The 12,448-nt window shown below is 53.9% G+C and overlaps 1 protein-coding gene across 1 annotated transcript in view; it reads left to right on the top strand.

Annotated features, from left to right (window-relative positions):
- The window catches only part of PCNT (pericentrin), a 79,355-nt gene extending 67,107 nt beyond the window's left edge, over window positions 1-12,248 (top strand). The window contains exons 30-39 of the mRNA XM_074373168.1: window positions 152-387; window positions 1,112-1,214; window positions 1,926-2,084; window positions 5,873-6,007; window positions 6,429-6,524; window positions 7,188-7,429; window positions 8,515-8,588; window positions 9,487-9,610; window positions 11,307-11,410; window positions 11,825-12,248. Of these exons, the coding sequence (XP_074229269.1) occupies window positions 152-387; window positions 1,112-1,214; window positions 1,926-2,084; window positions 5,873-6,007; window positions 6,429-6,524; window positions 7,188-7,429; window positions 8,515-8,588; window positions 9,487-9,610; window positions 11,307-11,410; window positions 11,825-11,868 (1,317 nt within the window). The 3' untranslated portion in view covers window positions 11,869-12,248. The remainder of the gene's footprint in view (window positions 1-151; window positions 388-1,111; window positions 1,215-1,925; window positions 2,085-5,872; window positions 6,008-6,428; window positions 6,525-7,187; window positions 7,430-8,514; window positions 8,589-9,486; window positions 9,611-11,306; window positions 11,411-11,824) is intronic.
- The last annotated feature ends 200 nt before the right edge of the window (window positions 12,249-12,448 follow it).

Genomic DNA, 12,448 nt, shown 5'->3' with positions numbered 1-12,448 from the left:
CTTAATGGTTCTCAGAAAGGAAGGGGACCCTGCAGTGTGGCTCCACCATCTGAGGGGTCGCACCGGCCGAGAGCATGTCGAGGGGGTGTGTCGAGGTCTCTGCCCCAGGATATGTGGGTGATGTCTCTTCGGTTTTCTCGGTCACCCTCAGCGGGAATTGGAGCTGCAGCACCAGCGAGACGAGCACAAGATCCAGCAGCTGCAGCGGACGCTGAGGGAGCAGCAGGCAGGGGCGCGGCCCTGCCCCACGGAGGCGGCGGGGATGGCCGAGACTGAGGCGGAGGCCGAGCGCCTGCGGGAGCAGCAGCTGGGCCTGGAGAAGGTGCGGCAGCAGCTGCTCTGCGCGGCTGGGCTCCTGACCAGCTTCATCAACCAGATGGTGGACAGGTGGGCCTCCCGGGACCGTGATGGCGGGTCAGCGCCGCTGATGTCAGGAAGAAGCCCGGCTTCGGGGCGTGTCTTTGATTTCAGATCCGTGTTTCCGTAAAATGGACTCCATTCTCTGCCCGCGTGTGAGGGTGAACTCGGGGAAGATGCTGATGAAACTGTGTCTCTTGCATTCTAGTGTAACAGGAAACACAGGTTCCTTTCAGAGCAGTTCTCCCCTGCCCTTTACCACTGCTCACCGCCCAGAGGGTCCAGTCCAAGGCCAGCCCCACCCCTCTGCCCAAGCCACTAGGTTGAGGTGGCGCCCGTGTCTGCGCCCCAGGGGGACGCGTCTGCCTGGGTGAGGAGCCGAGACCCTGCCGTTTGGCATGGACAGAAATTACTCACGATAGCATTCGTTCTGTGTGCCCTTTTCTGGGCACACGGACACTCAGCTAGCACGGCTCTCCAGTCTGCACTGGGTTTGGTTAATGAAGCAGTGAAGCCTCGCCTTGGGCGGCATTTTGGTAACAGACGCAGAGTCATGCAGAGAGCTGTGGTGGGGGGTGGGCACACTGAGGAAGCCCTGGGGTCGGCGGTCAGCCTCTGGAGGTTTCTGGGCTCACCAGACTGCCTACCCCGGGACCACCTGCCCCTCGGTGCCGCCATCACTTGGAGGGCCTGCTGGGTGCCCGCCTGTTGGCTGGACCCGTGTGCCCCTCGTGAGTGTCATGTGCTTCCCCAGGACCATCAGTGACTGGACGTCGTCGAACGAGAAGGCGGTGGCGTCTTTGCTGCACACGCTGGAGACACTGAAGTCTGAACTGGGTGCATCCAGCTCCTGCCGGGTGAGTCCAGTTTTCTTGTTCATTGTCGCCCGCCTGCTTGCCTGCCCGCCTTGGAGCCTGCCTCTTCTGTGGTTTGCCTCCGGAGGGGCCACTCAGTGCACTGTCGAGACCCTGGGCTGGAAACCAGCTGCCCGTCTGCTGCGTCCGGAGGGCTTTGGGTCTTGGCTACTGCTGTGAGTGCCCGATAAGCAGCGGGCAGTGGGGCGCGGAGCCCGCTCTCCCTCTGACCCACCTGCGTGCACAGAGCACCCTCAGATGGTCTGGTGCGTCTTGCCCTCCTGTCTGGTGGGTTCCAGTGCCTCCTCAGTGTCCCACGCCTGCCGGGGGCTGACCAGAGGGAATGGGCCTGTCCCGGGGGACCCTCGGGGAGGGACACGCTCTTGCCGGCCACCTGTCACATACAGCCTCTGCCAGCAGTGCTTTTGGAACAAAGAAAGAGGGCCGTTTTGTAACAGGCGTACTTTGTTCACACGGCCCAGTTTTGTGCAGAGTTTATTTCATAGAGGATTGAGAAGAAATGTGGTTTGGTGGTTTGATGGTTTTTATTATTTCACGTCCCCTAGGTGGACTCTGCCTAGCCCCACAAGCTCCCACCAAGCCCAAACATGTTTAAAATTGTAATCCCTGAAAATAGCCAACAGTAAAAGCCATGAATAACGTGCGTGCCTTTTAAAAGAGAATCCTCATACATGGAGTTTTTTTCTCCTTAAGAAGAAAACAGCGGCAGAGCTGCAGGTCCAGCTGGTGGACGTCCTGCTGAAGGACAATGAGTCCCTGACCAGAGCTCTCAGCGCGGTGACCCGGGAGAAGGCAGAGCTGCACCGGGCACTGTCCCAGCTGGAGAGGCCCCCCCGGGGCTGTGCGCGCAAGGTACGGGTGCCGGGCCCGCTGGCCGCGGCCGGGTTTTATGCTGTGTTCGGACTCTCATGAGTGACCCTTTCCCTGAGACAGTGCTCGATACTTGCTCATGAGAGGAAACTTTGACTAGGAATTGAATAAGCTGATGAAATGAGAGTTTTGTTTGACCTTCACCTAATGAAAACAATTACAATTTTCCTGGTTGTGTATTTTGATAGACATTTTCTCTGGAATGTCTCAGTTTTTCTATTTATATTCAGCCTTTTTGTTTGTGAATTGCTCTTTTTTTTTTTTAATGAAATCTTTTAAAACTTGTTTTTAAATTTACATCCAGTTAAACCTGCCTCTTGCTGGCACGATGGTGTTTGAGCTTTGCTCACCGTGAAGCCACCATGCTGGCAGAGCATGCGAGGCGGTCCCGCCCGGCCCCCAGCCTCCGGCTCCCGGCGCCCCCGTGCTCTGCTGCCGGTTTTCCTGAACGTCTGTGAGTGGGACCACAGGGCTGGGGCCTAGGGGCCTCTTCACTTCTCTGTAAAGCAATTGAGGTCCATGGGGGGCCGTGGGCCACGGCTCAGACCTGTTCTTTGTCACATGGCTCCACCTGGCACGGATGCACCCAGCTTACGAGGGGCCCTCTGTAAACATCTGTGTAGGCGCACTGCTGTGTGGACGGAGGGTTCTTTTCTCTGGGTAAAGGCCCAGCAGTGGGCTCCCTGGGTCTGGCGGCAACTTGTGTGAACTTCCGCCTTTGACACCACTGGTGATTTCCAGAATGGCGGCACCGGTTTGATGAGTGTTCTGGCTACTCCACACCTTTGTGTTGGTGGCGTTTCCCCTTGTTACGTCAGCATTCCGATAGGTGTGAAGTAGCTTCTTACGTCTTCCTTGGTGAAGTGCCCATTGACGTCTCCTGCCTTTCCTTACGTTGGATCATTTGTGTTCTCATTGCTGAGTTTGGGAGCTCCTTAAATAGCCTGGGCGTGACTCCCTCCTCAGACCTGCAGATGCTTCTTTCCGGGTCTGCGCTGTCCTGTCTGTGCAGGACCCTTTGCAAAACAGAAGGTTTTAATTTTGATGGTGTCGTACGTATCAGCTTGTTCTTGGCTTGTGCCTGGAGTTTTACAGTTTTACTTTTTACTTTACGATCTGCGTTGGGTTAGTTTTTGTAGTGGCCTGAGGGGTGGGTTGAGGCCCGTTTTCATGCACTTTGGTCTCCAGTTACTCCTACATGCTTCATCGACCAGATGGTCCTCCCCTCCTGAACTGTCTCTACCTGCGTCAGAAGTCACCGGTTGGTGCACGTGTCTGTGTCTGGATCCTCTGTTCTGTTGCACTGATCCGTACGTCTGTCCTCCACCAGCTGCCTGATTGACATAGATTTATGGACATGTTGGGGTCCAGCAGTGCTCTGGTTTTTTCTTCTTTTTCAAATTGTTTGGCTTGGCTATTGTAGTCTCTCTGTACTTCAGCATGAATTTTAGGATCTTGCTGGTTACTCTGGGATTGCATTAAGTCTGTAGATCGATGTGGGGAGGACTGGGAAGGAGAAGTGGTGTGGCCACGATGGACAACAGTCTGGCAGGTCCTCAGAGTTGTGGGGCTGCTGTCTCACCCCAGCCCCAACTCTGGTGTTTACTCACAAGTGAAAATACATGTGTGTCCACGTAAGACCTTGCTCATAAGCTTTCCTGTCACCGTGAGTCCTCATTCAAATGTGGGGATAACCCAAATGTCCATTAACTGAGGAGTGTATGGTAAAATACAGTATATCCATGAATGTTACTTGGCAATAAAAAGCAGTTAAGGACTGATGGATGTACAGGGTGGATGAGCCTTGGAAACGTGACAACAGTGAAGGGAGCCGGACCCCATCGACAGGAAGCGTCCAGAACAATCAAGTCCAGACCCAGGGCCCAGGTCAGCGGCTGGCGGGAGGGGTCAGGAGTCACTGCTGGGGTGCAGCACTTTGGGTGTTGAAATTGGGTAATGGTGCTGGTTGCACAACCTGTGAACAGACTGAAAATGAGTTCAGTTTCACACTTTAAGAGGATAAATTATATGGTGTGAATTATATCTCAGTAATGCTGTTATTAAAAATTGGGGGAGGAATTGACGTCTGTAACTGTATCTAAGCTTAACTACTTGCGCCTTCTTATCCATGTGCTTGGTGTGTCGCTCCATGTAGTTGGATCTTTTAAAATTCCTTTCTTAAATGTGTTGTAGCTATTAGCCTGCAGATCCTGTAAATGTTTTGTTACATTGTTACACAAGTATTTCACTTTTGGGGGCCGTTGTAAATGGCAGTTTTCAGGTATTTGTTTTCCAGTTGTTTGTGGCTCGTGTCGGAGGTGTGACTGCTGCTCATAGGCTGAGCTTGTGTCCTGCAGCCTTGCTAGCCTCATATTTTAGTCCCCTGAGCCTTTTTGTAGGATTTTCTCCATAGACAGTCTTGTCGTATGCTCTTGAAAGGGGGTTTATGTCCTTCTTTCCAGTCTGCATACCTTTGATTTCTTTTTCATGCTGGTTGCACTGGCTGGGCCTCCCCAGGCTGGAGGGGGACATGCAGCTCCCATCCCGGGTGGAGCCTCCGTCTTCACCAAGGCGGATGCCCTTGGATCAGTTTGAAGACGCTCCTTCTGTTCCTGGTTTGCTGAGACTTTTTGTCATGATGGACATTGACATTTGTCAGGCTTTTTCTGCATCTGTCGACGTGATGATGAGGTGTTTCCTGTGGTGGGTCACGTGGAGTTTCTCGTGGCCCCAGGAAGAACCCGACTGGGTCATGATGTATTACTCTTTTTAGGTACTGCTGCGTTCGATTTGCTTACGTTCTGTCGAGGGTTTCTGTGTCTGGCTCTGTGAGGGGTGTTAGCCTGGAGGGCTTCTTCTCGTTGTCTCTGCTTGGCTTTGGCCTTCTGAAGTGAGCTGGGGCTGTTCCCTCCTTGTCTGTTTTCTGAAGGAGATTATGTAGAGCTGGTATTTGTTTCTTCCTTAAATATTGTTAAAATTCACCAGCGAGACTGGCTGCACCAGTGTTTTCTCTTTCAGAAGGAGTTTCTGGAGCTGTTGGGCAGAGGGTCCCGTAAAGGGCAGCTGAGTCCAGTTGGTCCATGGGGACGTTTGGGCCTTGTCCCTGCTGGTCTGTCAGGACCGAGAGGATAGAGTTGATGTCCTGGTGCAACTCTGGGTCTGTGTGTCTTTTCGGCTCCACCCAGTCCCACCTTGTCTGTTGTGAGGCTCTGTGGGAGGTGAAGGGGCTTCTGTGCTGGTGACGCTGGGCCCAGCCACAAGGTAGCGCCAGGGTCTGCTCCCAGACGGGACGTTTTCATCTTGACGAGAGCCCTGTCTGCGCCTCTGGAAGCTGCTCCGGGAAGTGTTTTGAGGCTCCTTGCTCAGGGCACCCTGTGTGAACTAACGCGTGGTCGCCCGAACACCCTTGTCCTTCCTGTGAAGTGTGAGGAGGCACGGGGTACGTGCTTGTGATGTGCAGCCCGAAGGCAGGTGGAATGTTTCCTTCTTTGTGCCCAAGATGACATCTGTGCTGGTGTCTCTTTCCAGAGAAGACCACGCTGTTGTTAGAACCAGGAGAGTGTGGCTGTTTCCCTCTGCCTCATCGGGGATCACCTTGCTCTGCACCTCCTTCTTCCTAGTCCTGCCCTGGAGTCGTGGCCAGCACAGCCAGGCTGCCTTGAGGCCACTGACCACATGGCCACAGTGACAGGCGGGTCCTGGCCGTCTGTGGTGGGCGGCATCCATGACCCCTCACCGTGGGTCCTTCTCTTTCTGTTGTGTGTCCCCAGGGGTGCTCTGCACAGCATGGGGTCCAGGCTGTGCCACTGATGTTGGGACACATGCCTGCTCACGCTGCCCTCTCTGCCCGGTGCCTGGCCCTTGGACGTGTGGCTGCCATGTGGGGCCCGCCCACGGGGGTCCAGGTGTGCTGCCCTCACTCAGGGGTCCAGGTGTGGTCTTCGATGGCCCTGGAGCAGAGCTGTTTGCATCTGCCAGGGGTCAGCATTTCTAGGACCAGGGAGCTCTGAGTGTTTAATAGGCTCAAGGCTTTGTATTCAGGGTGACTTCACAAATATTAGGGGTCTTGTTTTTAGTGAAAATACGCTTTCTGTGCAGCCACATTTCAGTTAGTGGTGCGCAGCAGCCCCCTGCGTGTGGGTGGTCTGGCTAGTAACCATGTAGCAGCTGGGACACCACTGAGGAGAGGCTGGCCGGGGCCAGGGCGGGAGGTGCAGCCGGCGGGGTTTGGCTCCAGGCTGGGGGCACCGCTCCGCTCTGAGCCGCTTCTCTCGAGATGCTGTCACGGGAGCAGCGGTGTGGACATGCTGTCTGTGGTCATTGCAGAGGTCAGACAGGTCTGTGTGGAGGCAGGACAGGACAGTCTCGCCCAGCTCAGCACGACCCCCAGACCCAGCTCTGCCCACGCCGGAAGTAGCCAAGGTGAGACCGAGCCCAAGTGTGGTGGGGGGTGTGCAGACTGACCACCCCTCCTCCCACGGTGTGTCCAGTCCACAGACCTACATGCCCTGTTCACAGCGGGCTGCTGTTGGGGCTGTACGTTCTGTGGGTCTGGGCAAGTGTGCGAGGACCCGTGTCCACCACAGTGTCCTGCACATGTTTTCACTGCCCGGCAGTCCCCACGCTCCCGTGGTGCTTCTGAAATCCTGGGTTAAGGGAGAAACCTGTGATGCCTCGAGTCCCCAGATGATAGTGAGACGGTCTGACCGGCAGCTCACCCTCCGCGTCTCTGACACTGAGGCACGGGCTGTGGGCCTCTCTTGAGGGAATATCTGTGTTAGGACACGGACACCCGCCTCGGCCTATAATCCAGGTTTCTGCCGGCTCCCCACGCCCCGACGCCACCCCCAGTTTGGACCTAACTTCATGGTCAGGTTTGCGGGGCCTTCGCGGGTGAAGGGACGTTGGTCTCTGTGTATTGTCTGGTAAACAGGATCGAGCCTTGAACAGCAGGGCTGTCTGTGGGTGCAGATGTCGTGTGGGCTGACTCCTGTGATCCCCGAGGAAAAAGCACCCAGCATGAGGGTGCTGTACACGCCAGAAGGTCTTGTTCTGTGCTTAAGCTTCACTGTTTTTCCCTTTGAGATGGAAAAATTGTACCTGCGCTATCTGCGAGCAGAGAGCTTTAGGAAAGCCCTGATCTATCAGAAGAAGTACCTCCTGCTGCTGATCGGCGGGTTCCAGGACTCTGAGCAAGAGACGCTGTCCATGATCGCTCACTTGGGAGTGTTTCCTTCCAAAGCGGAGAAGGGTGCTGTGGCATCCCGCCCGCTCACGAAGTTCCGCACGGCCGTCCGGGTGGTGATCGCAGTCCTCAGGTATCGGAGGCACGTGCCCGTCTTCTGCGTTAGGTCGTTGTCGTCTGGGAAATGCTACAGTTGTGTTCTCCTCTGAGATGGGTGACACTTGAGGCCTTAAAGTCCATGATCCTTGTCTCCGGAAGCCACGTTGTGCAAAATTGCACCTTCTGAAATGGAGAGAGTTTTTGTGACACAAAGCCTTACCCTTAATGGGGTTCCTTGTGACAACAGGCACGTTGATCAAGTTTAAGCTGCGTTTCCTTTCGGTACACTTCAGTTTCCCTCATTTTAGTCAATCCTGTGTTACAAGGTGGGGCATTGCCAAGAAGACGTGGTCCAGCAGGTGTGTGCTTGGCATGGGCACGGCCCAGCTTCCGCTGCGGACACAAAGTGTGTGGGGGACCCTCGCCCCCAAGCCCCCCGATGCAGCCCTGCCCGTCCCCGCCCTTATTTGCACAGGGCGCCATTGTGGAGTGGGGATGGGACTCCCTGGTGTGATGGGGGATTTTGACTATTTCAGAAGTAACAGTGGTGAAAATCTATTTTATTTTACAATTTTTAAATTGGTTGTTTTTCTAAAACTGTTCCACTAAGAACCGTGCAGCTGTGTCCACCCTGTGGTCCTCCAGGCCATGCTTGCCTGGCTGTAGGAAGGGGCAGCAGGACTCCCATTGCCTTATCTGGTCCACCCACCCACCCGTGGGGGTGGGAGCCACGTATACCCTCCCTCCTGGTTCTCCTGGCCTCAGGCCACCACCCACCTGCCTGTCCTTCTGTCTCTCACTCCATCCATCCCAAACCTGCCTCCCATCTTCCCACCAGCATGGAGCAGTGGCCTTCCTGGGGCCGTGGGGCTCAGAGGCAGCTGGGCTGAGGGGGAGCCACCGGGGAGGGAACGTCGAGGAGAGGGGCCCCCACATGGCATACCTTCTGGCATCAGGAGTGAACAACTGGAGGGCCAGGGTCTCTGTTTCCCCTGCTGTCCTGAGCCCGGCAGGTGTGTTGGTGACCTGACTGTGCTCCCACGCTGGGAGTCGGGTCACGTCCGGATCTGCGTGGCTCTTTTCACTTCTGTTTCGCTCTGGTTTTCAGTGTCTTTCTTTTCTTGGTAGGTTGCGCTTTTTGGTTAAGAAATGGCAACAAGTAGACGGGAGAGGAGCCGTGGTGCCTGGTTGGGCGCGCACAGGTACGTCCTCCACCCGCAGCACCTCCTCAATGCCCGTCTGACCTCAGGGCCCGGGGGATCAGTGACGCACAGTGAGGGATCAGAAAGTCAGCCAGAGACAGGGCTTTTGAAGGGAAATGGTTTTTATCTTGGGAACGAGCACAAGTTCGTACAGTTCACGCTGGGGAATAAAAGTGGCTCAGAGGAGCGCAATGAGGATTGAAGGTAGAAATGCTAAATATATTAATAACTTATGTTCTTCAATAAAAAGTCCTTTTTCTCCAAAACTGAGTGAAATGCTGCTTCACCTGTGCACCTCTCTGTGGGGGCATCGCTGCCTCCTCTGCCTCAGCCCCATCTCGTCTCCTGTTGTCTGCCACCCCATCACACAGGCCCCCCCCCAGGGGCAGCCTTGCACAGAGAACTTCCCACTCAGTGCAGGGCCGCACTCCTGGGCCCTGCCGACCTTCAGGGCTTCCCCACCCGTGCCAGTCAGCTTTGATGTCCATGTATGAGTCATCACACTTGAAATCACACTGCTTCATAGGCCTTCAGGGGAGTTTGCCTGCCTGCCCCTCGCCCCCCCCTCCCCTCTGGGCACCCGGTGGTCCCCAGGTTCCGCCCCTCTACTCCTCAAGGCTCCTCCCTCAGGGCACGGGGCGCTCCTCCGGGAACTGCCCACACACCAGGGGTCAGGGCCGGCCTTGTAGGAATGAAATGCAGGTGATCAAAACTCAGGTTTCTTGTAGAGGTTTTTAAAATATAACTTTTATAACAGGGACCCTTAACATGTTTTGAACTTGCCATGCACACTCTTAAAAGCTCATAAATTTAAAATTTTGGTGGGTGGGCCTTCTTACTAAGTGCATCTGGCATCTCTTTTCTCAACCCCTTTCTTGTTAAATAATTCTGGGGGAAGGACCCCCAGTGCCGCAGCGGCAGCAGTCCTCACCCGACGCCAGCGAGTCCCCACCGACCCGGGACGTGTCCTCCAGCCACGCCAGGGACCCTGTGGCAAAAGCCTCCCCACGCAGAAGGGAAAGGTGAGTTGTGGTGCCTTTGGCTGCTTTTCCAGTGCAAGAATGAACGGGGCCTCGGGTGTAGCCGTCGGTGGGAGCCCGTCTGCAGAGACAAGGCCGTCCATGGAGGTGTGTGTCCTGGGCAGTTTGTGGGGGTGCCCAGGCACACATGAACCCCCACATGTACACACATACACACGTGCAAGGCCTTAGTGTGAACTTCACATGATCTCTTTTCTTTGGAGTTGGGATTTTATTGCACATGTGATGTATCTTTAGACTTACGATCCACTTGGCAATTGAGATGTTACAGTGGTAAGGTTAAATATCCATAACGTATTTGGGGGAAAACCCATTATCAATGAAAATACAATTAAGGGGACTTGCTGGTTGGATTGTAGGATGTAATTTTGTGTAAAAATTGCTGTGAAGAAAGTCTTCCCTGATGGCTTTGATGGTCTGGGCTGTGGTTGGTGTCACTGTCACATTCTGAGGCCCTGGGGTCGCGCAGTGGTCTGGTGTGGCCTGTTGTGCGGGGCTGACCCTTCACTGTCTTCATCGTGATAAGACTTCTCATCCCAGTGCAGCTCGTGGAAGACGTGACTCTTTCTCCAGGTCGAACCACGTAAATGACACGAATCACCCTACCAGATGCTTGAATATGATGATGAGTCATTTATTCAATTCTTTCAACTCTGACTTTTCCAATATTTGGAACCTTCCCTTGAGGTGAACAGAAACGCCCATTTGTCTGTGGTGTTGCACGCGCACGCAGAGGCTCCCGCCAGCGCATCGGCTCCGATCTCTGCGTGTGCTCCCCCAGGGTTCTAAAGGGAGCTTGTTGGAGGGAAATGCGTCCTCCACCTCTGCCATCAGACCAGCAGGGATGAGATGCTGGCCTCTGGTGATGGTGGGCACTCTGTACGAGCTGCGTGGTAAGAGCGAGCCAGCCTTGGGCGGCCCCTCCATGATGGGAGAAGCCGCAGCCATGGCGGCCCCGGCAGCCAGGAGCCGTCTCTGAGCAGGCCGAGGTCCCCGCTCACCGTGCGTCTCTGCTGACAGTGTCCCAGCAGAGTCTGTGCTCCTCGGGGAGATGCACGTTGAAGGTGTTGGTCCCAGAGTAAGGCAGGGGCCGCAGCAGCGTGAGTCTGTTCTCTGTCTGGTTGTGGCTCCCTGGGGCCCAGGTTGGCGATTCCTTTGAAAGAACAGACGAGGCCCAGGCCTCTTTCATGTGGATGGTTAAGAACCACTCCCTGCCCTGGAGAGAAAGCGAACAGTGATGCAGACGGGGCTCCCTGGGCCCAGCTGGAGGCCAGGAGCGAGGGGCCAGGCAGTGGGACAGTTTGTGCTGGTCAGGGAGGGGCGCCGCACAGGGCACAGAGGTGTGGGTCTTAGGGACACTGGGCAGAATCCGGTGGGGGTAATAGATTCCTACTTGAAGATTTAGTGAAGTAAATAATATATGATAGTTTTTACTTGTTTTAACTCGAAGACGTTGTATAGAAGTTGGTTTTTAAAGCACTATGTAGCATCTTTTTAAAAAAGCCTTTCTTTTGAGGTAAATAAGAAATATGGAGGTACCAGCCACCTGCTTTTCCCCGTTTCCCCAGCGCCACTGCCGTCTGCGCTCACTGCATTCAGACCATCTGCTGAGCTCAACTCTGTTTGTTTCTTGGTGTGGTTCATCTGTATCAAGATCCATTTCATTTCTGAATTCCAGATCAGAAAGATCCCTGACTGCTTCTCAAGATCCGGAACATTCCTTGACGGAATATATTCATCATTTAGAAATGATCCAGCAAAGACTAGAAGGCGTCCCACCAGGTACTAAAAGTCCTGTTTTCTGAAGTAGTCTCACTGGTCCAGGAGTGTGCAGTGTGAGGAGGACTGCTAGTGGCCAGCTAGTTTCAGTCTGGCTGACCAGCCATCACAGGTGGGACCGGAAGATGGGTGACGAGTGTCGGAGGTGCCTTCAGGACGCGCTGTGGCGGGTTGGAGCTGCTCGGGCACCAGCCAGGTCTCTCTCTCTCTCTCTCTCTCAGCGAACGTGAAGATGGTGTTTCAGCCGGGATGGAGTTTGTCCAGTGGGTCTTAATCTTCCCTTAAACCACTGTGTGTTTTAATTGTAATTCTTATTTTTACCAAAAATAAGTTAATTCAGTGTTAGCATTTTAAAATTGGGAAATTCTTCCTAAAAGACTTCTGACAAATTGCTACCTCATTTCTATTTGTATTTAGATTCTACTTCAAAGAAACCCTGCTACCAGAAGACGAAACAGTGAATAAAATCCTTGTGGCTCCGACCTGTGATCATTCTATTTGAGGAGAAGATTTGATTTTCTGAGGAACGCTCATGTGTGGCACATGTCCGAGGCGCCAGCCCCTAGGTGTCCTCATCTTCATGCTGCTACAAAGCCAAATGGAGTATTTTCTATGTAATTTCAGTGCGTTTTAGCTTCTTGACTTGGAGGGGTTGCCACGTGCTCATGAGTGACAGGCAGCTGGCCGGTTCTGTGTCGGCAGAGCCACCCTGGCCACCTCCATGGAGGGTGAGCAGGGGGTGGCTTCCTGATGTTTATTTTCTTAAAGTGCACTGGTGGAAACTTGGTTTAAGAACAAAAACATAAACAAAAAGAGATAATAAAATCAAAGCCTTCTTGTATTTGTGAATAGCCCTTGTTTTTTAGTTTTATCTAGTTTCCTTTATCACTGGCAAAAAAATAAAACATAGACTTAGAATTTATGTTAAACTCCTGCAAGTCAGAAATTTTCAGTGGAACTGAAAGCACTCTTCACCTGGTAAGACAAATGGCCACTTGTGCACCGGTTAATCGTGACTGGTTTATTCCGCTTTTGTGAGCT

This window comes from Camelus bactrianus, chromosome 1, assembly GCF_048773025.1.
Source record: "Camelus bactrianus isolate YW-2024 breed Bactrian camel chromosome 1, ASM4877302v1, whole genome shotgun sequence".
NCBI classification, from domain to species: domain Eukaryota; kingdom Metazoa; phylum Chordata; class Mammalia; order Artiodactyla; family Camelidae; genus Camelus; species Camelus bactrianus.
This window is presented reverse-complemented; position numbering and strand designations above follow the sequence as displayed.